Source organism: Triticum urartu, chromosome 6A (genome assembly GCF_056163025.1).
Source record: "Triticum urartu cultivar PI428250 chromosome 6A, HENAU_Tu73, whole genome shotgun sequence".
Lineage (NCBI taxonomy): Eukaryota > Viridiplantae > Streptophyta > Magnoliopsida > Poales > Poaceae > Triticum > Triticum urartu.
Window position 1 is genome coordinate 45,201,856 of NC_141878.1, and position 26,341 is coordinate 45,228,196.

At 43.9% G+C, this 26,341-nt stretch overlaps 2 protein-coding genes and 1 pseudogene across 3 annotated transcripts; 2 read left to right on the forward strand and 1 right to left on the reverse strand.

Annotated features, from left to right (window-relative positions):
- Positions 1–13,649: 13,649 nt before the first annotated feature.
- Positions 13,650–14,344, forward strand: LOC125515888 (histone H3.2). Its single transcript, XM_048681380.2, has one exon. It carries the CDS (start codon positions 13,715–13,717, stop codon positions 14,123–14,125), a length of 411 nt encoding a protein of 136 aa, XP_048537337.1. The 5' UTR covers positions 13,650–13,714; the 3' UTR covers positions 14,126–14,344.
- A 5,462-nt stretch (positions 14,345–19,806) lies between these two features.
- LOC125515891 (histone H4) lies at positions 19,807–20,348 on the reverse strand. Its single transcript, XM_048681382.2, has one exon. It carries the CDS (start codon positions 20,285–20,287, stop codon positions 19,976–19,978), a length of 312 nt encoding a protein of 103 aa, XP_048537339.1. The 5' UTR covers positions 20,288–20,348; the 3' UTR covers positions 19,807–19,975.
- A 4,722-nt stretch (positions 20,349–25,070) lies between these two features.
- LOC125516483 (protein H2A.6-like) lies at positions 25,071–25,846 on the forward strand (annotated as a pseudogene). The gene is made up of 2 exons (XR_015609397.1): positions 25,071–25,263; positions 25,370–25,846. The product of XR_015609397.1 is annotated as a protein H2A.6-like (transcript).
- The last annotated feature ends 495 nt before the right edge of the window (positions 25,847–26,341 follow it).

Sequence of the window (26,341 nt, forward strand, 5' to 3'; positions counted from 1 at the left end):
AGCGGATTTCCAAGGATCTCCAAATCAGAACACCACGGAAGAAGAAAATTCGACAGGATCGATAGCTCTGATTACCAAATTTCACGATTGTAACATCTACCAACAACACACCGGTCGGCAATACAGGTCTGATACAAGATCTCTCTGAGATGGAGAGGATCTATGGTTCTAGAGGTTGGGAGGAGGAAGAAGGTTGTACACACAGGTGCGAGGACAGTCTGTCAATCGATGCCTCTCTTCTCCCTTGCCGTGAGCCACAAGTTGTTAGTTTTTTTTTTTTTTGAGAATTGCCATCACTTTATTCATCTAGCTGGGCATTAAGCTGGATACAGGAAGGGTCATGGGGGTGAATGAGCCACAGGTGGCGACCCTGATCGAGTGATAAAGAGTGTTTGGCAAGATTGTGTGCATCAAAGTTCGATGCTCTACTTTCGAAAATAAAGTTACAAGAATTAATAGATGATCTACGCATGGAAATCTCCTTGATGACTGTCATATAAGCTCCGCCCTCTCCTTCATGTATGTCATCAACTACTGTTTTGCAATCACTTGCCACCACCAAATTCTGAAGCGAGAGGTCTTGTGCAAGTGCAAGTGCTTCGCGGCACGCTATGGCTTCGACCACTGCAGGGTCAGTAACTCCTGAGAACACTAGAGCCGAAGAGCCCAAATACAATCATGTACTGTCCCGGCAAACTGCTGCTGCAGCTGCTGTACCTATGTCAGATAGGCCTGCATCTACATTGATTTTCATATGTCCGTTGGGCGGGGGCATCCAAGACGTACGGCCTCGGCTGCGCAACCAATCGAACTGGTGGTCTCCTCCTCGTCCTACGGTTCAGTTCGTTGATTATTTCCAACTCAGTCAAGAAGTGTTGTACAAACTTGTGTGTTGCCATCGGACTTGGATAGACATCTTCGTGGATTGCCTTGCACCTGGCTGTCCAAATCGCCCACAAGGTGACTGCCATCTCCACAAATTGTGCTTGCGATAGAGATTCTTGAGCATGGAATAACCAGTATTTCGCACTTGGTTCACAAATATCAGCCATTACTTCCACTATCTCCTCATCAGCCATTACTTCTACTATCTCCTCATCAGCCAAAGCCCATACACAAGTTGTTAGTTGTTGGCGTGTGACGCTCTCTTCATTGGGCCTGGGCCGTGCTTTAGTCCTTGGTCTTGGGCTTCCTCATTCGCAGGTTGCGTCTGGGGGCTTCAGTGAACTATAGTTCCTTTGCCTTCTCTTTACTTGACCCCTGGGAGCGTGGCATCCTGGGCCTGAGGGCTGAGACGCAGCGCATCATTTTTTTCTATAGGAGTGATAGGAAGCTTGACAGTCACTACAATTGTTTTTTAGCGTTACTAGTCACTGCAATTTGTCTCTTCCTTGCAGAAGTCCCATAGAGAAAGCAATACAAAAGGGCCCATAGAAGAGAGAGCACAACTGAAATATATGAAAATGTGGCCAAAGGATTCGATCCCCAAGACAACTTGTTACATATGCATATTGATATAACTTTCACTAATGGATGCGGCAGTCATATCGGATGATATGGGGCGGGGAACGGCAGAATTGGTGCAAATCAGGCAGCGGTGGAGCGAGCTCGGCAATGGTCGTGGGGGTCGTGGCGGTGCTACCGAGTGGTGGGGTGGTTACGGGGCCGAGGGTGGGTGGCAATCGCGATGGTGATGTGTGGCAGCGAGTTTTCGCCAGAATCGGCCTGAAGTGAAGGCGGGTTGGGCAATATGGAAATTTCAGCTCATCAGTTGGCTTTGCATTGTTGTGTTTTGCTTTTGTGGAAGTAATTAGAGGTGCTTGAAATTTGCAGCACTTGGTGCTAAATTTTAGGATTGTTGTAACATTTTTGGGCACCAAATAGGAATAGGGAATTAACATTCAACTTCAAAAAAAGTAGGAATATGGAATTTGTTGAGGACACGGCTAATTAATGTGCACCAGGGCTCAGGGGATGAACAATAAAATCGCAAAAAATAGGAAATCAATTCAAAAAATCTTATTTTTCGCATGCTGATGCTCTTGCGCGTAATGCCCGTGCAAAATTTGATGACGTTTGGACATTCGAGGAGGTGGCAAAGAAAGAAACTCCGAGTGTTTGAGGAACATTAAAAAACATTGTTCACAGCCGTTTTTGTCATTTCTGCCACAAGCTTCTCGAATTTCCAAACACCCCGGAATTTTACACGGACATCACGCATATGAGTGCTACCTCTTGAGCACTGCGTTGGTTTTTCCGAAGAGGAAGGGATGATGCAGCAAAGTAGCGTAAGTATTTCCTTCAGTTTTTGAGAACCAAGGTATCAATCTAGTAGGAGGCTACGCGCGAGTCCCTCGCACCTGCACAAAACAAATAAATCTTCGCAACCAACGCGATAAGGGGTTGTCAATCCCTACAGGGCCACTTACGAGAGTGAGATCTCATAGATATAAGATAATTTTTTTGGTATTTTTATGATAAAGATGCAAAATAAAATAAAAGCAAAGTAAAAAGCAAAGGAAATAACTAAGTATTAGGAGATTGATATGATGAAGATAGACTCGGGGGCCATAGGTTTCACTAGTGGCTTCTCTCGAGAGTATAAGTATTCTATGGTGGGTGAACAAATTATTGTTGAGCAATTGATAGAATTGAGCATAGTTATGAGAATATCCAACCCATCACCGTCCAACAAGCCCATGATGGAATTACTCACGCACGGCGGTGAGCATCATGAAATTGGTGATGGAGGATGGTTGATGATGACGATGGCGACGGATTCCCCTCTCTGGAGCCCCGAACGGACTCCAGATCAGCACTCCCGAGAGGTTTTAGGGCTTGGCGGCGGCTTTGTATCGTAAAACGCGATGATTTCTTCTCTCTGATTTTTTTTCTCCCCGAAACACAATATATGGAGTTGGAGTTGGAGTCGGAGAGGCAACAGGGGGCCCACGAGGTAGGGGGCGCGCCCTAGGGGGGAAGGCGCGCCCCCCACCCTCATGGAGAGGTGGTGGGCCCCCTGGCCTTCATCTTTTGCAGGTATTTTTCATATTTTCTGAAAAGTTGCTCCGTGAAGTTTCAGGTTATTCCGAAAACATTTGTTTCTGCACATAAATAACACCATGGTAATTCTGCTGAAAACAGTGTCAGTCCGGGTTAGTTCCATTCAAATCATGCTAGTTATAGTCCAAAACAAGGGCAAAAGTGTTTGGAAAAGTAGATACAACGAAGACGTATCACCCCTCATCAATCTTCATCAAGTTCGGCCATTGGATCCAGAAGAAGTCAGATAATATGGCTAGTTAGATAGTTGGACTTAATATCTGACTTTAAACATAGAGCATAACAACTCAAATGACACCAAATGGCTTGCCCACACGCACACAAAGCCAACTACAAACATAATAATCAAACTACATCGGTAGCATCTCCAGACACGACACATATGGCATCCATGTGTTCGCCGGTAATCTTCACGATGGAGGCAATCTCGTCAGCGGTGAGGGGCTGTAGGAGCTCTTTCGCAGCCTCACGTGTCATCTCTTCATTTGCTCCGGGCTCCCCAACTTTGCGAACGAGGAGCAACACCGTCATTTTCTGGTTGGCAGCGGTCACTTGCTGCCCAGAAGACAAGGCGATGATCTCGTCGACCCGAGGAAGAGCGATGACGACGATGATCGGAGAAGGAGGACACTACAAAAAAACACTTCCGTGATGATACGTGTTTGTCACAGTAGGTCACGTTTTCTGTCATGCATGTACATCCATGACGATTTTATGACAGAATCAAGATAGTCATACCTGTGATGTCGTAGAAGTGTTCCATGACAATACCAAAATTATCATCACGGAAGTGTCCACTTCTATGATGATAAGTGGCACGTCATGGAGGTGTTTTCTTCAAGGGTAACCGACATGTGACATCCATCGTAACGGGTCACCGTTAAGCTATCGGGTTCCGGTTTGGATCCAATAACCTGTTAACAACCCGGACCAATGGGGATTTTCCATGTGTAAAATTCTCATTCGTCGGAGGAACCATGTGTCAGCTCCGTGTTGGGACAGATGTCATCCACCGAATCGATGGGATGCGCCTATGATACGTAAACACATGGCTCGACCCAAAAGCTGCCCATTCGGGTCAAAAGGCCGGCCCGTTTCACTTGGTCAAAAGGAAGCGGGCTGGCCCACGGAAAGCTTGTTAACGACATGTTCGCATATAGCCCATTTACAGCCCGCTAACTCACGGCCCGTTATGGCCTATCCGAATTAGGCTCGGTAGCATCATCTGGACCGTCCAATATAATTCCAACCCGTTGTAACTTCCGGCCCATGTATGGCCCATGACGTCTTTCGGCCCATATGAGGCCCTTTGTAACTCTTGTCCCAATAAAGGCCCGTGGTGAAACTGGCCAAAATAAACAGTATATCACTTTATACCCATTAACGGCCCATTATTCCATTGGGCCGTTTCCAGGCCGTGTTATCTTTCGGCCTTCTAATGGCCCATTTATTCTTGGGCCCATTTCCAGCATTCGATTACTTACGGTCCGTTACTGGCCTGCTTCGCTTGTGGCCAAATTCAGCCCATGGTTACAGTCGGCCCGTTTTTGGCCCGTTAATCCGTTGGGCCATTTCATATCGTCATCAAATACGGCCCAATAATGACCCGCTATGCTTGTCGGTAGAATTAAGCTTGTTATACATATCGGCCTATTAACGGCCCGTTATGCTCGGGACATAATGACGATTCTAGCCCGTTTACAACCCATATAGCGGTTTGTTAATGGTCCATGAATAAGTACGACCAATGTTTGGCCAATCGATCATACAGCCCGTAGAAGGCCCATTGATTCTATGGCCCGTAGAAGGCCCATTGATTCTACGGCCCATAGAAAGCCCATGGTCACTACAGCGTAGCGGGACCATGGCTACAACGGTCCGTATGTTGCCCATGGTTATTGTGGCCTAGTTTTAAAAACTATTTTATTGTGGCCACTAGCAAACCCCGGAAAAAGAACTGCGGTGACTATGACCAAACAAATAAATAAGATAATAAGGAAATAAATAAGTAAGCAACTTACGCTAGGCTATTACGACTATTACACATATTACATCCATTGGGCATCAAATCTCGCCACTAATGCAAATATAGGGAACAAAGCAGCATATTACATACACTGGGTATCTAAATTGGCCACCAGTGTAAATAAACGCAGCAGCAAAACAAGTCAATGAAGGAAATATGCCCTATAAGTAATAATAAAGTTGTTATTTTATATTTCCTTATTCATGATAAAGGTTTATTATTCATGCTAGAATTGTATTGATCGAAAACTTGATACGTCCATTTTGCATCATGTTTTCATATTTTTATTTAAGATGTTTTTATCCATAATAATGCTTTTGGGGGGTAATTGTAATGTCTTTTCTCTCATAATATGCAAGGTACACACAAAGAGGAGAATTCCGGCAGTTGGAAATCTGGACCTGAAAAAGCTACGTCAGGCTACCTATTCTGCACAACTCCAAATAATCTCAAACTTCACGGAGAATTTTTATGGAATATTTGAGGAATATTGGAGCAAATAACTACCAGAGGGGGCTCACCAGGTGGGCACAACCCACCTGGGCGCGCCAGGGAGCCCAGGCGTGCCCTGGTGGGTTGTGCTCACCCAGGCCCACCTCCGGTGCCCATATTCTGGTATATAAGTCATTTTGACATAGAAAAAATAAGGAGAGGACTTTCGGTACGGAGCGTCGCCTTCTCGAGACGGAACTTGGGCAGGAGCACTTTTGCCCTCTAGCGGAGCGATTCCACCGGGGGAACTTCCCTCTCGGAGGGGGAAATCATCTTCATCATCATCACCAACAACTCTCCCATCTTGGGGAGGGCAATCTCCGTCAACATGTTAAACAACACCATCTCATCTCAAACCCTAGTTCATCTCTTGTGTTCAATCTTGTTACCGGAACTATAGATTGGTGCTTGTGGGTGACTAGTAGTGTTGATTACATCTTGTAGTTCATTACTATATGGTTTATTTGGTGGAAGATTATATGTTCAGATCCAATATGCTATTTAATACCCCTCTGATCTTGAGCATGATTATCATTTGCGAGTAGTTACTTTTGTTCTTGAGGTCACGGGAGAAATCATGTTGCAAGTAATCATGTGAACTTGATATGTGTTTGATATTTTGATAGTATGTATGTTGTGATTCTCTTAGTGGTGTCATGTGAACGTCGACTACATGACACTTCACCATATTTTGGCCTAAGGGAATGCATTCTAGACTAGCAATTAGATGATGGGTTGCGAGAATGACAGAAGCTGAAACCCCAGTTTATGCGCTATTCCGTAAGGGACCGATTGGATCCAAAAGTTTAATGCTATGGTTAGAATTTATTCTTAATACTTTTCATGTAGTTGCGGATGCTTGCGGGAGGGTTAATCATAAGTAGGAGGTTTGTTCAAGTAAGAACAACACCTAAGCACCGGTCCACCCACATATCAAATTATCAAAGTACCGAACACGAATTAAGCCAACATGATGAAAGTGACTAGATGAAAATCCCGTGTACCCTCAAGAACGCTTTGCTTATCATAAGAGACCGTTTTGGCCTATCCTTTGCCTCAAAAGGATTGGGCTACCTTGCTGCACTTTTGTTACTACTATCGTTACTTGCTCGTTACAAATTATCTTGCTATCAAACTACTCTGCTACTTACAATTTCAGCACTTGCAGACATTACCTTACTAAAAACAACTTGTCATTTCCTTCTGCTCCTCGTTGGGTTCGACACTCTTACTTATCGAAAAGAGATACAATTGATCCCCTATACTTGTGGGTCATCAAAACTTAAATACATGTGTGAATACATAAACAAATAATGTGTCCCTATTATGCCGACTAGCTCGTTGATCAAAGATGGTTAAGGTTTCCTAACCATTGACATGTGTTGTCATTTGATAACGGGGTCACATCTTTAGGAGAATGATGTGATGGACAAGACCCATCTGTTAGCTTAGCATAATGATCGTTCAGTTTTATTGCTATTGCTTTCTTAATGTCAAATACATATTCCTTCGACTATGAGATTATGCAACTCCCGGATACTGGAGCAATACCTTGTGTTCTATCAAACGTCACAACATAACTGGGTGATCATAAAGATGCTCAAAAGGTATCTCCGAAGGTGTTTGTTGAGTTGGCATAGATCGAGGTTAGGATTTGTAACTCCAAGTATCGGTGAATTATCTCTGGGCCCTCTAGGTAATACACATCATAAGCTTGCAAGCAATGTACTAAGGAGTTAGTCACGAGGTGATGTATTATGGAATGAGTAAATAGACTTGCCGGTAACGATATTGAACTAGGTATGATGATACCGACGATCGAATCTCGGGCAAGTAACATACTGATAGACAAAGGGAATTACATATGTTGTCATAACGGTTCGACTGATAAAGATCCTCGTAGAATATGTAGGAGCCAATATGGGCATCCAGGTTCCGCTCTTGGTTATTGACCGAAGAGGTGTCTCGGATATGTCTACATAGTTCTTGAACCCGTAGGGTCCGCACGCTTAACTTTCGTTGACGATATAGTGTTATATGAGTTATATGATTTGGTGACCGAATGTTGTTCGGAGTCCCAGATGAGATCACGGACATGACGAGGAGTCTTACAATGGTCAAGAGGTAAAGATTGATATATAGGAAGATGGTATTCAGACACCGAAAGTGTTTCGGAGGGTACCAGGTACTTATCGGGTCACCGGAAGGAGTTTCAGGCATCCTCGACAAAGATATGGGCCTTATGGGCCAACTGAGGGAACACAACAGCACACAAGGGGCTTGTGCGCCCTCTATAGGGCCAGCCTAAGGGGGGGAAGGAAAGGGGAGAAGGAAAGGAAAGTGTGGATTTGGACTCCCACTCCCCCCTCTTTCCTTTCCCCCTTGTCCATACAAGGAAAGGGGGGCACAGGAGGGCAGGAGCCCTAGGGCCGGCGGCCAGCCCCTAGGGGCACGCCCTAGCTGCCCTGGCAGCCCCCTCTCCCCTCCCACCTATATATACATGGGGTGGGGCGCCACACAACAACACAACATTGTTTTAGCCGTGTGCGGCGCTCCCGTCCACCGTTTACTCCCTCGATCATATTTTCGTAGTGCTTAGGTGAAGCCCTGCGGAGACCACATCATCATCACCATCATCGCGCTATCGTGCTACTGGAACTCATCTACTACCTCGCCGTCTTGCTGGATCAACAAGGCGGAGGACGTCAACGAGCTGAACGTGTGCAGAACGCGGAGGTGTCATGCGTTCGGTACTAGATCGGTTGGAGCACGAAAAAAGTTCGACTACATCAACCGCGTTGTGAAATGCTTCCGCTTACAGTCTACGAGGGTACATAGACACACTCCCCCCTCTCGTTGTTATACATCTTCATGGATAGATCTTGCGTGTGCGTAGAATTTTTTTTGTTTTCCATGCAACATTTCCCAACAGTGGTATCCAAGCCAGCTCTATGCGTAGATGATATGCACGAGTAGAACACAAAGAGTTGTGGGCGGTGATAGTCATACTGCTTACCACCAACGTCTTATTTTGATTCGCGGTATTGTGGGATGAAGCGGCCCGGACCAACCTTACATGTCTACGCACATGATACCGGTCCCACCGACTGGCATGCAACTAGTTTTGCATAAAGGTGGCTGGCAGGTGTCTGTTTCTCCTACTTTAGTTGAATCAAATTTGACTGCGGCCGGTCCTTGAAGAAGGTCAAAACAACAAACTTGATGAATCACCATTGTGGTTCTATGCGTAGGTAAGAACGGTTCTTGCTAGAAGCCCGTAGCAGCCACGTAAACTTGCAACAACAAAGTAGAGGACGTCTAACTTGTTTTTACAGGGCATGTTGTGATGTGATATGGTCAAGATATGATGTGATATATGTTGATGTATGAGATGATCATGTTTTGTAATATCGACAACCAGTAGGAGCCTTAGGGTTGTCTCTTTATTGTATGAAGTGCAAGCGCCATGTAATTGATTTACTTTATCACTATGCGTTAGTGATAGTTGTAGAAGTAATAGTTGGCGTGACGACTGATACGTCTCCAACGTATCTATAATTTTTGAAGTATTCATATGCTGTTATATTATCATTCTTGGATGTTTTACAATCATTTTATAGCAACTTTATATCATTTTTTGAGACTAACCTATTGACCCAGTGCTAGTTGTTGTTTTTTGCTTGTTTATATCATTTTCTGAGACTAACCTATTGACCCAGTGCTAGTTGTTGTTTTTTGCTTGTTTTTTACATTGCAGGAAATCAATATCAAACGGAGTCCAAACACCACGAAACTTTTTGTGGATTTTTTATGGACCAGAAGACATCCAATAGGCCAGAGCAGCACCTGGGGGTGCCCTGAGGAGGGCACAACCCACCAGGGCGCGTCTGGGGACCAGGCGCGCCCAGGTGGGTTGTGCTCACCTCGATGGCCTCCCGTACCCCCTCTTCGCCCTATAAATCGTCAAATATTCCAAAAACCCTGGGGGTTACCCTAGATCAGAAGTTCCACCGCCGCAAGCCTCTGTAGCCATGAAAAACCAATCTAGAACTTGTTCCGGCACTCCACCGGAGGGGGAAATCAGCACGGGTGGCCATCTTCATCATCCCTACGACCACCATGATGAGGAGGGAGTAGTCCACCCTCGGGCTGAGGGTTTGTACCAGTAGCTATGTGTTTAATCTCTCTCTCTCTCTCTCGTGTTCTTAAGATGTCACGATCTTGATGTATCGCGGGCTTTGTTAATATAGTTGGATCATATGGTGTTTTCCCCTCTCTATCTTGTTGTGATGAATTGAGTTTTCCCTTTGATATTTGGTTTTATCGGATTGAATACTTTTATGGATTTGAGAGCACTTGATAAATGTCTTGCATATGAATACTCGTGGTGACAATGGGGTATCATATTGATTCACTTGATATATGTTTTGGCACTCAACTTGCAGATTCCCGAGGTGACATTGGGGTAATCTATGCATAGGGGTTGATGCACGTTCTTGTCTTTGTTTCTCCGGTAGAAATCTTGGGGCACTCATCGATGTTTTTTGTGTTGGATTGAGTATTATGAATCTGAAATTATTTGGTGTTATTTTAGTACGAACTCTTTGATAGATCGGTGGAAAGAATAGCTTCGAGGTGGTTTCATACCCTACAAACAATTTTTTTCTTATGTTCTCCGCTAGATAGGAACTTTGGAGTGATTCTTCATCGCACGTTGAGGGACGGTTATATGATCCAATTATATTAGCCTTGTTGAGAGATTGCACTAGCGAAAGTACGGACCCTAGGCCTCATTTTCATGCATTGCAATACCGTTTGTGCTCCATTTTATCAATTGCAACCTTGCTGTTTTTTTAGTGTTCCTATTAAAAAATCAATACCTACTATCCATATTACACTTGTATCACCATCTCTTCGCCGAACTAGTGCACCTATACAATTTGCCATTGTATTTGGTGTGTTGGGGACACAAGAGACTTTTTATTATTTGGTTGCAGAGTTGTTTGAGAGAGACCATCTTCATCCTACATCTCCCACGGATTGATAAACCTTAATTCATCCACTTGAGGGGAAAATGCTACTGTCCTACAAAACTCTGCGATTGGAGGCCCAACACGAGTCTACAAGAATAAAGTTGCGTAGTAGACATCAAGCTATTTTCTGCCACCGTGGCTGGGGAGGTGAGTGTTTGAAGGTATATCTTTAGATCTTGCAATCGAATCTTTTAGTTTCTTGTTTATCACTAGTTTGGTTTATAAAAGAAAACTACAAAAATGAATTGAGGTTGCATCATATTATTCATCTTTATAATGTTTTTCGTGAAAATGATGGAAAGGAAAATTGTGCTCAATTGATAGAAGAAGAATTCAATAGAATTTTTGGTATAAATGATGAGCATGATTGCAATGTTGTTAGTATGAATTCTTTGAATATCCATGATGCTAATGATATGCAAAGCCATAAGCTTGGGGATGCTATGTTTGATGAAGATGATATTTTTAGTCCCCCAAGATTTGATGTGCAAATTTGTTATAATGATTGCATGCCTCCTATGATGATTATAATGATGAAAGTGGATTTGGAGAGGTCAAGACTTTATTTAGTGATGAATCCACCATTTTGGACGAGGCTTCAATTGACTATGATAACAAAGTTGCTATCTCTGATGATTATGGTGATGACATGTATGATATAAAGAATAATGATAATCATGAAACTTGTCATGATGATTTTAATTTTCAATCACATAATAGTTATTTTGTTGAGTTCACTCCCACTACTATTCATGAGAATAAATTTGCTCATGTGGAGAGTAACAAAATTTCTATGCTTACGGATCATGAAAAGAATGCTTTATGTAATAGCTATATTGTTGAATTCGTTCATGATGCTACTGAAAATTATTATGAGAGAGGAACATATGCTTGTAGGTATTGCAATAATATCAAGTTTCCTCTCTATGTATTGAAAATCTTGAATTTATGTTTGTTTTGCCTTCCTATGCTAATTGATTCTTGTTCCCATAAGTTGTTTGTTCACAAAACCCCTATGCATAGGAAGTGGGTTAGACTTAAATGTGCTAGTAATTTGCTTCATGATGATCACGTTATGTTTCAATTCTTATCTTTTATGTGAGCATCATTGAAATCATCATGCCTAGCTAAAAAGGCATTAAAGAAAAGCGCTTGTTGGAGACAACCCAACACTTTTACCTACTTTTTTGTGTGTTCACATGATTAGGCTACTGTAGTAATCATGTTTTATTACTTTCGTTTCAATAAAGTGCCAAGTAAGACCTTTGGGATGGTCTATGGTGATAGTTCATTTGATCTTGTTGAAAAACAGAAACTTTTGCGCTCAGAAAAATAATTCTAATTTTTAACAGAAGCGTGATAAAATACTGATTCTTTTTGTAGAAGATTAATAGACAAATTTCCAATGTTGTCCTAATTGTTCTGAATTTTTGGAGTAGCAGAAGTATGGTTGGAGTACAGATTACTACATATTGTTCTGTTTTTGACAGATTCTGTTTTCAATGCAGTTTGCTTGTTTTCTTGTTTCTATGGCTTATATTGCTCATAAATTGTGGAAATGATATACTACAGTAGGAATTGTGTGGAAACAATTATGAATCTTGTCTTTGACAGTACTAAAGTGAAATGATTTGCTCTTTATCATGATTTTAATTTTCAATATCAAGGTTGACGGTCACTACAATTGTTTTTTAGCGTTACTAGTCATTGCAATTTGTCTCTTCCTTGTAAAAGTCCCATGGAGAAACAATACAAAAGGGCCCATAGAAGACAGAGCACAACTGAAATATATGAAAATGTAGCCAAAGGATTCGGTCCCCAAGACAAGTTGGTACATACACATATTCACATAACTTTCGCTAGTGGCTGCGGCAGTCATATTGGACGATATGGGGCGGGAATGACCAGAATCGGTGCAAATCAGGCAGCGGCGGAGCGAGCTCGACGATGGCCGTGGGGGTCATGGCGGTGGCTATCCTAGTGGTGGGGTGGCTACGGGGCTAAGGGTGGGTCGGGCAATCGCGACAGTGATGTGCGGCGGCGAGTTTTCTCCAGAATCGGCGTGAAGTGAAGGCCGGTCGGGCAATGCGGAAATTTCACCTCATCAGTTGGCTTCGCATTGCCGCGTTTTGCTTTCGTGGCAGCAATTAGAGGTGCTTGAAATTTGGAGCGATTGATGCTAACTTTTGGGATTGTTCTAACATTTTTTGGGCACCAAATATGAATAGGGAATTTTCAACTTAAAAATAGGAATAGAGAATTTGTTGAGGACGTGGCTAATTAATATGCACCCGGGCTCAGGGGATGAACAATAGAATCGCAAAAATATGAAACAAATTAAAAAAAATCTTGTTTTGCATGCTGATGCTCTTGCGCGTGATGCCCGTGCAAAATTTGATGAAGTTTGGACATTCGAGGAGGTGGCAGAAAAAGAAACTCCAGGTGTTTGAGGAACATTTAAAAAAGACATTGTTCACAACCAATTTTCTCGCTTTTGCCATAAGCTTTTCGAATTTCCAAACACCTCGAAATTTTGCAGGGACATCACGCATACAAGCATCTTGGATGAAAAATAATAATCTGATTCTGTGAATTGTCTGCAATTTTTTTATTTTACTATTCACCATTTTGAGCATTGTTTGAATTATCGGTTTGTTGAGCAGTATTTTCGGCCCACACTATCTCGAACGACAGTTTTTTGGGCACATCCGTTTTACTAGAATTGGTGATATCCGTTAATTTCTCAAAAAAAAAGGTGATATCCCTAAAAAAACTACAATTGGTAATGATCTTGCACCTGCGCCGGCTACCAACCAACCAATCGAAAAAGCAGCTAACCAATGGGAACGCAGAAGCCCTCACGCCACGGATCACTCCCCCACGATCCGCGTGACACCAAATCCTCACCGTCCACTCCCCGCGGATCCAACGCTCCAAGCCCACCTCCCCTTCCCGAAACACCAGAGCGCCGAAAACGCTCGCCCGCGCCCACCCGCCGCCCACGCCTCTCCTCGTTAAAACGCTCCCCGAATCGGCTCCATTCTCCATCCACTCCAATCCCCAATCCCCAATCTCCCAGCCAATCCACCAAGCAAACCCGATGGCCCGCACGAAGCAGACGGCGAGGAAGTCCACCGGCGGCAAGGCGCCGCGGAAGCAGCTGGCCACCAAGGCGGCGCGCAAGTCGGCGCCGGCCACCGGCGGCGTCAAGAAGCCGCACCGCTTCCGCCCGGGCACCGTGGCGCTCCGGGAGATCCGCAAGTACCAGAAGAGCACGGAGCTGCTCATCCGCAAGCTGCCCTTCCAGCGCCTCGTCCGGGAGATCGCGCAGGACTTCAAGACCGACCTCCGCTTCCAGAGCTCCGCCGTCTCCGCGCTGCAGGAGGCCGCCGAGGCGTACCTCGTCGGGCTCTTCGAGGACACCAACCTCTGCGCCATCCACGCCAAGCGCGTCACCATCATGCCCAAGGACATCCAGCTCGCAAGACGCATCCGGGGCGAGAGGGCCTAGGATAGTGTCTGCTTCTTTCGCAGTGTCTGTGCGCTGATCTTCAGGTGTAGAGGTGTTGTTGTCAGCTTCTTCTTCTCAGCATGTGTTGCGTGGTGAACTGATCTGCTGTCAGTGGTAGGAAGATCCCTCGCTCCGGCTAATGTGATGTTGGATGTGTCTGATGTTACCATCTTGTTGTCATCAGCAATCTGAATGAAAGTTGGCTGTCAGATCTCTCTCCATTTTGTGTTCTTCTGACGCATTTTGTTGTTCGTAATCCTGAAATGTCAATGAATGGTTTCTTTGCTGGATCGAAGGTGATTGTCGAAGTTTGTTCCATCTGATGTCATACGTACTTTGGTTACTACCCTGTCATGCTAATGTCACATTCCATTATACTTTGAAGGTCAGTGGTTTGATATTTTTGTTTGTCTACTGAACTTTCTGAAATTCGTTGCAGTGTTGCTGCCTACTGAACGTCACTGGCTTGTCAACATAGTCAGTCCTACAGCATGTCTTGGGTGTTAGTCTGAACCATTGCATTTGCTGCATTTCATCACTAGTGCTCATTATTCATTGGTGGCTTTGTCAGTAATGGTTTTGGGCAGCTTCTTTCTATTGATATAACTTGCTTGTTGCATCTCTGCCGAGATTGATTATCTTTCGGCTTGTAGACTTTGTACTAGGAGTAGTATTTAGCAAAGCTATTAGTCGCTGGCTTGCAACTTTGCTAGCAAGGCCTGTGCTAATATGTCTTGCTACTTATGCCTTCTTGATGGTTATTTCATAATCTGTGCTGCACCCGCTTCCACCTGTCCTTTGGTAGTTGGCTTTTGCATTGTGCTGTAACTTGGGGGTGTTTTGTGTTTCCATTGCTGGCATGCTGTGTTGTCCCTCGTGCTGTATGGTTTTCCTCATAAATGAGATCAAGGATTTCGACCCTGTTTCTCTTATAAATTGGATCAATATTTTCTTTGAATGAGATCAAATTCTGGTGGGGATTTCTCCCCTGGGTGACAGATTTTCTTAAATTTTCCTCACTATAAACTGCAGTGTAATTGACATGTTTCATCAATTGTTATGCTAATCTTTGATTATAATCCTCAAGCCCAGCAGAAGAAAGTCCTACATTTCGTCCGGACAAATGCTCGATAAATGACACTATGGCGCATCAGATCCAATGGTTAATCCCACTGGATAGATTTCTCGCTGAAAACATTTCCAAAATTGCCTGGTTTCAGCTTCAGTGAATGTCTCGGCCGTGTCAGTTTTCAGAATTGCTGCAAATGGTGCTAATGAATCTGATGAACGTGAATGATGTTCATATGCGCTTCAGTTCAGTTCAATCTGTTCCCTGCTCATGTGCTGTATAATCGCGAAGCTGCTGTCTTGGGAGCCTTAACTTAAGAAGGTGTCTTCTTAGTGATGTTGCTCCGAACCATTTCAGGTAGCTATATGTATCACACCGTTCAGTATGCTCCTGCTCACTTAATTCAGGCACGCGTAGAAAGGAAGAGAATGGAATGGATCACTGTCTCTTCTTTGGCTGTCATGACTTTGGTAATCAAGAACTACGATTATGTCTTGGCTGTGTCCATTTTCAGCACTATTTTTGCTACATTAATCTATTAGGTAACGAAGTAGTTTTTATCAAACAAAAAGGATAACGAAATAGTTAAATTTTATGATTTACATAGTTTTCCCCTAAAACTACTTCATACAAGTTGATGCAAGATATGCTTTCCTGTCAGATACTTGACTTCTCCTGGCATTTGGCGATGCTTCCGCCATTGATCTTAACAGTAGATCAAGCAGTTATCTCTTACTACTAAACTGGGGTGCTTGCTTATGTCTTAAACATACATTAACTTTCACTACTATGACATTCTCATCCCATATAGGCAGCCTTGTAGTTGTGTGAAAACTGCAATCAGTTTCCTTTCTAAATACAAGCAGATTCATAAAGGCGTGTCTATGATAAAGAAACTTGAGCAGTATGTGCTTGTCTCCTCATTTTAATATCCAGGTTTTTTTCCCTTTGAGGTGCACCATCAGAATTCAGAGGCTAACTGGTGATAGCAAGACACATAGTCTCATTTTATTCCAGAAAAATGAAGATCGTGGCAAGAAAATGCTATATGACATTCGGCTTCAAATTATGGCTATTTGATTTGCTGTAAAATGCTGTAGTGAAACACTATGCTCCATCAGCGATGGCCCATATCCTGATATTGCCCTCGGTGATGAAATGCCATATAAGAGCCCACACTATAGTACACAAATTGAGAAAGAGCCTCTGCGTTGTTCTTTTTCTTGCTGATCCTGAAGAAGAAGCCATCAATAGTAATAGGAAGGATCGACGGAGGCAGCATGGTATCTTCTCAGACCTTCGCGCTATTAAGCGCTAGCTTTTCATTTCATACCGAGTGTTCCGTTTCCGACGTCTCCTAATCTCAAGCTATAACCTGATCAAATTTATTCTGTTGCTTTGCTGATAATTGGTGGTGAAGGCGTTGAATCCCAATGACTCTTAGGAGTGGAGGCAACACACTTGATCTGTGGTCATATACAAATTTCTTCTACGGATGGTTGGGCAATAAAAATATATGCTGAAATGACAAGTGATGCACAGAGGGATGCACTAGATCTCTAGTGGTATATGAATGGCTAGTTGTGCAAGATGTGGTTGCTGGAACCATTTATCTTCTATCAATGTCACGCTCACTCACACGCAACTACTTCAAACATGAGTGCATCTAATGCCGTCAACCTGCGGTAGTTCGGTCCTCACATGTCACCTTCTTACAGACACAAGTTATAAGAACTAAAAGAGAAGACAATAACCAGTATAACGAGGTTGAGTAAGAAAAGAAAAATCATGTGTGTAAAAGAGCCTAGAGTTCTTGAGTTCAAGACCCATTGCTACAATTTAAAATGAAATAGTGTAATCCTCTTTCAGCCCTGATTTAGGTTTGAGAATGCCACACATGAGGGGGAGTATTCAAGTACACCTTTCTCCGTAAGTTTGAGCTTTAGGGTAAACTGATTGGTCATTGGTGCATGCAATTTTACAGTGAATCCTAACTCTGGAGACATTTTTTAACAAATTTACATTTTATCTGAAACAAATCTAATCACCTCACTGATTTGTTTATAGATGACCAGGAAACATTGGACACAATGATTGAAACAGTGTCCATCAGTTGCAACCGAAACATTTCACACCTAATTATCATGGAAGGAAATTCTCGAGTAGATGGAAACAGCTTGCTGCTACGAATGAACCAAAAAGAAAAGTTTCTAGTAGGTCAAAAACAGTTTTGCTGGAAGCAAATTCTACTTCCGTTAGATGCAAATTTTCATTTGTATGGAAACACCATGTGAAAATAAATCACAAGATATTTGCTAGATTAATTAGTTAAAAATTATTTTTACATAATTAAATAGTTAAATTTTACGATTTACATGATTTTCCTTTTAAAGAATACATGTAAGAGTGTGCAAGAGACGTATTTTACAGCAGATACTTGGTTTCCTCCGGCACTTGGCAGTGCTTCTGCCGTTGATCTTGACATTAGGTAAGTCGTTGTCCCTTGCTACTTAACGGGTGCTTGTGTCTCTTACACATAAAAAAAAACTTTCACTTCTCTGCCAGTATCATTGTATCAACTGCATTCAGTTTTCTTTCTACATTAACACAAGCAGCTTCATAAGGTGTCTTTACGAAAATAAAACAATAAGCAGCATGTGCTTGTCTCCTCAGTTTAAGATCCAAGGTGTTTTTTCCGGCTAGTAACAACAAGACACAAAACGCCGTTTATTCCAGAAAACTGAATACCATGGCAGAAATAGGTATTCAGAAGGACACTCGCCTTGAAATTTGAGTTGATGGGAAATACTGGAGTGAAACACTATACTTTATCGGCGACATTAAGAGTAATCTGGGTTAAATGTCCATATTGCCCTCGTAACTCAGAAGCCACATATATGAGAAGAGGAAAACATGTCCCAGTAGCAAAATTGCAGCTGACAAAGTAGCACAAGATGATTGTGATTTTTTTTTCTCGCGTTAGTACAGGTTACTCAGCTTTATGTTGACCAATTGGCAATTCTACAACCATTTGACTGAACTAAAACTGAGCCATCTGCAGAGTTTTAGAACACAGATGAGCACTGATGAAAAAACACTTAATTTCAGAGAACGTTTTTGCATAACCAGCAAAAATTAGAATAACATGAGGATCACTCCCGGATCCATTTTCATCATGAAGCACAGAAGCAGTACTGAAAATATTACAGAAACAGAATCATGATACATTAAACCCTCAAAGATAACATCTGGTAGGATCAAAATAGTCTGCAAACTGTAGCTCCTCTTCAGAAAAAGAGATGGTGGCCTTCTCGTGAACTTGATGTAGATCTTCTCCTAGAGATAACGTCTACAGTAGGATCTAAACAGTTGGCAAACTGGACCACACACCGCCTTGGTGGTATAGGTCTTCTCCTGAACTTGAGCAAGCGCTTGTGGGTTTGCAGGTGAAGAAGGCCAGCGGTAGCTGTCCAATGTTCATGTAGGGCTGCAGAGGAGCTGGGTAGCAGCAGCGATCTTCACATCAGATAGTAGTATGTTCAAACGAGCACAATCTGCCACCACCCTCCCAAATGGGAGTTGATCAGGGTAGACAGACCGCATGAAATGCAATGAAGGCAGGATGGAATCGCCAACTTGTTTTGACCGTGCTGCATGGTACCATGAGTTTTTCAGGAATTTCGTCACCCATTCAGCAAAAAGTCTAAACAAAAATTAGTGAAAAATCATCATCAACTTTCTTGCTGCGAAAATTAGTATGCAACAAGTTGGTGATGGCCAGAAGGTACAAACATATCGAGAGATGCGGCCAAGATCATTGCATTCATATTCATCACCTTCCACTAGCCACACAGACCGATGGAACAAGAACACAAGCATTCAGACGGTCGATTGCTTGTGTTCTTGATGAATCAGTCATACAGTCGATTGATTTTCCTCCCATCGAATGTTCCTGATTTTTTTATTTTTGACATGGGATATTTAGCAGCAATCAATCAAATGTGGTTTGCTTCCCTAAAAATTATGTTCTGCTTCGGCGCATCACCTTTTGTTCAACCAAAAAAAAGCACAAAATAGCAGTGTGAAAAGCTTGTGAATCTAAAAGTAAAGTGGGTGATAAATGTGAGGAGGAAAATCCATGAGAAAGTTTTTATTTCTTAAGATAACCCATAAGATGATTACTATTCAGATGTTAGCCAACTCAGAGAAGCCTTGAGCACACCTCATCAGAGAGGAGAAAAACGTGTCCCGGTAGCAAAGTAGCAGGTGACAAATTTAATACGTACTGCAGATTAGCCAGCTTTTATGTTCAGAAGAGGCGTTGCAATCTGCTGCTGTTTACATCCCACATGTCTGATGCCTTGATAAGCGCTCGTGGGGTTGAGATTGGCCTGCAGGAGCTGGGTGGCAGCAGCGATATTCGTATCCCCGACTGTACGACCAACGAGCTGGAATGACTTTGGACCTCCGGCCGCCGCGTGGTATGAATTTTTTGGAGCCCATTCAGCAAGAAAAATCGAAGCGAAAATTACTGAAAGAGTCAACATCGACGTTCTTGCTGATAAATTTCAGAATGTACGGGAACAAACCAGAAGGTACAATCATAGCGAGATGCAGTACAACTTCCATTGAATTCAGATTCATTTCTTGCAAGAACCAACAAGTCCATTACATTCAGATCCATCGCCATCCACTAACTACACAGACCGATGGAACAGCAACGCACGCACGCACTCAGAAACGAAACCATAGCAGATGGAGATTGGAGCAGCGGGCGCAGGTCAGCCGCCGAAGCCGTAGAGGGTTCGCCCCTGTCGCTTGAGGGCGTAGACGACGTCCATGGCGGTGACGGTCTTGCGGCGGGCGTGCTCCGTGTAGGTGACGGCGTCGCGAATGACGTTCTCCAGGAAGATCTTGAGCACGCCGCGGGTCTCCTCGTAGATGAGCCCCGAGATGCGCTTCACACCGCCACGGCGAGCCAGACGGCGGATGGCGGGCTTGGTGATGCCCTGGATGTTGTCGCGTAGCACCTTCCGGTGGCGCTTGGCGCCGCCCTTGCCTAGCCCCTTCCCTCCCTTGCCGCGGCCGGACATGGTTGATGGAGTTGACTGAGATGGAAATGGAGGAGGAGCTGTGGTGGCGGCGGCTGCTGGTGCTGAGAGTGGGGAGGAACGGAAGGGGGATTTAACAAGGGAGGAGTGGGCAGCCTGCCGTTGGATCAGCACGGGATTGGACGGTCAGGATGGCGATCCGCGAGAGAGACGACGCGGATCGGTGACGTGGCTCTCAATTTTCATCGTCCCATGAGGCGGGAGGCGCTGAGAGGAATTGGAATTTCCCGGTTCCAAGCGAGAGTCCTGTTCCTATGTAGCACTAGGCACTATAGCAGCTTAGGTAATTTAGAAAGAAAATTGTGATAAATGTTCACGATATTTAACCTTTTCACATGTTTTCGAAAAAATGTTTGAGCTTTTTAAACTATATTCATGATGATTTTTAAGAAGTGCTCACATATTTTAAAAGCATTCTCGTGCATTTTTAAAAATGATAGTGAAATTTAAGCGGGGTGTACTTTAAATTTAAAAAGTTATTCACAAATTTTTTATGCATACAATTTAAAATGTATTCTTCTATGTACCAAAATTGTCCACGTATTTGAAAAAAAATGTTCACAAAGATTATTAATGTTCAAACATTTTTTAGAATACTTTATATCTAAAAAAAGTAAAAAATAAAAATTCTAAGAAAACGAAAGATGGAATAAAAGTTAAATAAAAATATAAGAAATTAACCGGGAAAAATTAAGATAGATTAAACTACAAAATAAAAAAATCTAGAGAGGATATACCGAAAAGAGAAAGCCAAAAAGGAAAATAAAATTAGGACATCATTGCCAAAGAAAAAAAAACATGAAGTGAACAAGTGGCCCGTGTGGTGCCGCTATGAGCATCATAATGCCATTGTCCACAATAATCGGCATGTGCTAGTTACAACCAACATCGATAGGTGAGACACAAAGGGTCGTACACACACCACTCGCGCCGGCCTGCAGTTGGGCACGTGGACTCAACAGTCCTCCACAACTAGGCGTCGCGCAAGACCTCACTAGCGAAGTGGATGGGACATTGCATGAGGAGCTCCTACCAGGAAGGAGCGTGCTCGGGTGCCGCCGCTAGCCTGGTGTCAGCATCCTGCTTGTGGGGCGCATAGAGAGGTCTCGTCGATCTGGGGCGAGATAGGCAAGACCGATGATCTCGACCTGGTCACCTCTTCCCTCTCCACCACAAGGACCACGCTCACGACATGGGGGCGGGTGCGATGTACAACATCATAAGCTCCTTGGGCCTTAGCACTACAAGGATCGGCAGGGAGGACCGATATTGCTTTAGATCTTAAAATGCCTGCTCGGCCTTCGGGGTCCACTTGAAAGGGTCCAATCTCTTGAGGACTTTGAACAAACGGAGACCCTCCTCCCTGAGTTTGGAGATGAATCACCCTAGAGCCACCATGTAGTCCGACAAAACATTGTACTTCCTTGAGACGCATCAGCGAGCGCCTCTGGTTGATGGCGTCACTCTTCTCAAGGTTAGCCTTGATACCCTTGCTTGACACGAGGAATCCGATGAGCTTCCTGGAGGGCATGCAAAAATGCACTTCTCGGGCTTCAACTTCACGCACATTTGTTGGAGGTCGTCGATGATAAAGTATGCTATGGTCAAGGTAGCGGCGTGCATGGGAGCTACGAGTGGTGCGGCGGTGGGAATGTCGGCAGGTGCCCCAAGAGAACCTCTGGCGGGTTGTTGCTCCACATCCCCATCCTCATGATCGACCATATTCTCTTTAGACAGTTAAGCCCAAATAAAGAGACAAAACTCTTACACCAACTGAAAGGATCAAGACGTTGAATAGGGGGGCGGGGGTGAATAGGAGAGTACAAATTTTGAGCTTTCTTGGGCAATGCAACTTCTCTAAATATGCAACTAGGTGAGAACAACATGTATGGAAGGCAAGCACAAATCAAAGTATGGTAGGTAACAATCTAATTAATGAACGGGACAACAAGCATACAAAGCAAGTAAAGGTGTAGGAAAGTATTAACCACAAGTGAATCGAGGACATGAATTTTATCCCAATGTCCACACTCTTTGCACAATGCTAATCTCTATTAGGGAGGTGACAAAACCAAAACTCTGAAGCACCACCAAGTGTCTCACCACGTTCTCCCTTCGAGTCATCCCCAACGAACGGGCCTCAAATTACGCGGGGTTGGTCTGAAAGGCGACCATGACACCTTTACAAACTTCCCGGAGCACATAAGAAGCAAGGAAGCTTTTGGGCCTTGACTCCTAATCGTCTAGGAGCCCAATCACCAAGAGTAACAACTATTGATGAAGAAGAGTGGGGAAGAATTGGTTTTGTGGAAGTGTAGATTGGGGTCTTGCTTTCTCAAATCCTAAAGTACCAACAAGTTTGGATGGAGGGATTAAGAATATTGAGCAAATAAAGGTGTAGCAATGGTGGAAGAAGGGGCTTTACATAGTTGAACCTAAAAATGTAACTGTTGATAGCCAGGAGAGCCCATGTGCACGGGCGATACCCATGTGCCCGGGGCCCTTGTGCACGTACGAACCCATGTGCACGGGCGATACCCATGTGCCCGGGGCCCTTGTGCACGTACGAACCCATGTGCACGGGATGTCCAGAGAATTTCAGACCTAGCCTCGTGTGCACGGAGACAAGAAGCCTGTGTGCACACAAATTTCCCCTAGATCCCCGTGCGCACATGGTAGGCTGTTTTGGACACAAATAAGGTGGACTTTGGCAATAATTTGGTGGATAAACATGAGAAGGCTGGTGTATGTGGTTTTCCATGTTTCCACACTTTTCATCCAAGCATCTCGACCCCTCTTATCAGCACAATTGTCCTATGACTGAAAGAAACCAAGAAAAAACTTTGAGTCGATGGAAAACCACACATTTCCCTTTTTGAAGTGGGGTCCGCCATCTCCTTAAAATAACATCTAAGGACCAATTACCTGAGATAAACTTAATAATTTTCATTAGTCACACTATAATCACATAATCATCACATCAAAATACCATTTAAAGACAAATGCACTTTCACCAAAGACGTGTTGCGTGCCGCACGGTGAGCCGAAGCGTGCAACATTGCCAGCCACACGATTCCGATGGTTTTCCACTCAATTCCAACCAGTACCTACAACCAAACAACAAAATTAGAATTCAAGGTCATTTCAATAAGTGGCGGAGCCAGGAAAGTGTGATGGGGGGGGGGGGGGGGCGAGTGATGCTAAAACATGTTGGGGAGAACCAAATCTTAGAAAAATGAGTGTTTAGCATCAAATAACCAGTAATGATGTAATGTTCATAAGCAAACTAGCATGAAATCCCTGTTATTAGGCTAGTCATAGTGGGAGTAACTTAGCTAGTAACATAGCGCACTTCGAGAAAATTATACTTATGTGACAAGTAATTAATGAGAGATAGTAACATTTACTGTAATATAGCGCTTCTCAAGACAAGATGAGTCTACGAGCTAATAAATAAAGCCATCTATGATACTACTATTATGTTACTTTGCATTATAAAGATAATAACTTAGACTAGTGTCATTTGCATGACACTAGTCTAAGTTACTTCCCACTATGACCAGCCTTAGGCTAGTCATAGTGGGAGTAACTTACCTAGTAACATAACACATCTCGAGACAAGTTTGCTTATGTGGCACCTAGTTAATGAGGAGAGAGGTGTTTGAAGTAACATATTATGTTACCATCACATAGCGCTTCCCAAGAAATGTTGAGTGTATAAGCTAATAAATGCAACCATATATGATACTATTTCTATGACACTTTGCACTATGAAAGTAGTAACATAGACTATGACACTAGTCTAAGTTACTCCCCACTATGACCAGCCTTGCATCTCCAACAGTTGTAAGATAGGTGTTGGTAAATTTGTCACCTAGGACATAGTGATGATGTGTCATGTATTAAATATGGAGAGAGAGCAAAGTTGTATGTAGATTAACCAACAACCTTTGCACAAGCTTCAAGGTGAAATAGAGAGCAGTCACATTTAATTTCTCACCATCTATTGAATAGCTTACATACAACCCATTGGAGTAGTTGTATGAAAGCTTGTTGGTTGATGACATGGACACTTTACCAACAAGACTTACATACAATCTGTTGGAGATGCCCTTAGGGGGGCCTGCTGGTCCCCCTGCCTCCACCACTGATTTCAATACATAGGTCAATTTAATTACAAACCAAATTCAATTCCAAGCCTCAGAGGGTGCTTGGATCCAAGGGACTATTTTTAGTCTGACTAAAAATAGTCTCTTTTAGAGGCTAAAGTTCCAAGCACTCCTGACTAAAGAGAGACTAGGACTAGTCTTGAGGCTAAAATTTTTTAGTCATAGGAAACCTACTAAAATATGTATTAGCCCTCTCTCTCATCATTTAATGCCTTTCCTTTAACACATGCGAGTTCTGAATTGGACGGTTTGGAGGATAATAAATGCTCAATAACTTGATTTTAGTCTTTTTAGTATTTGGATTCAAGCATGTGTGAGGCTAGTAAGTTTTAGTCCCACTACTTTTAGTCATGCGACTCTCATCCCACCCATCAACGACGAAGTTGATGAGGTGTGTTGTATAGCAAATCCCCGCGCTCTGATCGGTCCATCAAGTGCTCCCACGGATCGCTCCCCCTCGAGCGAAGCTCCCGTCTCCAATAAAAGCCGCGCCACCGGCGCCGTTCAAACCCACAAACTCATAGAGCAGCGCGCATCACCCCCGATCCAGCACCCCTGTTCCCCACACCTCGAGAGGGACACCCCGTCGCCGGAGAAGCAGCAAGAAGAAGATGGCCGGAAGGAAAGGGCGGCGAGAGGAAGAAGGCGGTGACCCGCTCTGTGAAGGCCGGGCTCCAGTTCCCCGTGGGCCGCATCGGGCGCTACCTCAAGAAGGGCCGCTACGCCCAGCGCGTCGGCTCCGGCGCCCCCGTCTACCTCGCCGCCGTCCTCGAGTACCTCGCCGCCGAGGTAGCCGCAGATCTTCGCTCGCTGCCCTCGAGCCTCTGTTCTGCTGCTCTGTTCCTCTTGTGCTTGACAGTTAACTGATTCCGTTCTTGGTTGATATGAATCGCAGGTCCTGGAGCTGGCCGGCAACGCGGCCAAGGACAACAAGAAGACGCGCATCATCCCGCGCCACCTGCTGCTCGCCGTCCGCAACGACCAGGAGCTCGGCAGGCTGCTCGCCGGCGTCACCATCGCCCACGGCGGCGTCATCCCCAACATCAACTCCGTGCTGCTCCCCAAGAAGTCCCCCGCCGCCGCCGAGAAGGAGTCCACCAAGTCGCCCAAGAAGAAGACCGCCGCCAAGTCCCCCAAGAAGAAGACCGCAGCCACCAAGGAGTAGCCGTCCCCATCCCCAAGTCTAGCCAGTGCGTACTCTGTTCCATTTCTCATGGACAACATGAGTAGTCTGTAGGTAGTTGCCCTTTCGTCAGATTCGTCGAGCAAGAGCGCCATTGTATCTCTGATTTCATGTGGGAATCTTAGTAATTCTCTTGTTCTACGTATGGCTGTCCGCAATTGATCTTGTGAATGCTTGCCACCTGCTGAACGTTTGCTACTGGTACTAAATAAGTTTCATCTGTACGAAATTCTCTCTTCTATGTCTGAAAATTTCCCTTGCTCTTTGCTCACTGAAACAGGGTACTCAATTTCAGCCACTCGTCTTATGTTCCTATCAAGCCGCAGGAAACTGAATCTCTGCTATATGACGGTGGCGCTAAATTAGACAAGGAAAAGTTGGAAGGTAATGAGCAAGATTCTTCAGAAGTCTTGCAGAAAAACATGTCAAATTATAGCTTGACAATGCTCAAAATATTCTTGCAGACCACAAACCTGAGGAACATTTGGCTGCTATGCAAACAAAAACTAAGCTAACTAGCCAGATGAGGTACTACTTATTTTGGATTCACCTATGGCAGAAACATATGTTAGTAAGGGCAGATTAAACAGAGTTGATTTTGTTTCTGCGGACAATGTTTCTTTCTTCCTCTTCCTCTTTTTTTTTGGGTTGCAAAAGTCATTCAGTTTTGTTTCTGCATCAACA

Excerpts from the sequence above, each read along its gene's own strand:
- LOC125515891 (XM_048681382.2), bottom strand. The coding sequence starts at position 20,287 with ATGTCCGGCCGCGGCAAGGGAGGGAAGGGGCTAGGCAAGGGCGGCGCC.
- LOC125515888 (XM_048681380.2), top strand. The coding sequence starts at position 13,715 with ATGGCCCGCACGAAGCAGACGGCGAGGAAGTCCACCGGCGGCAAGGCG.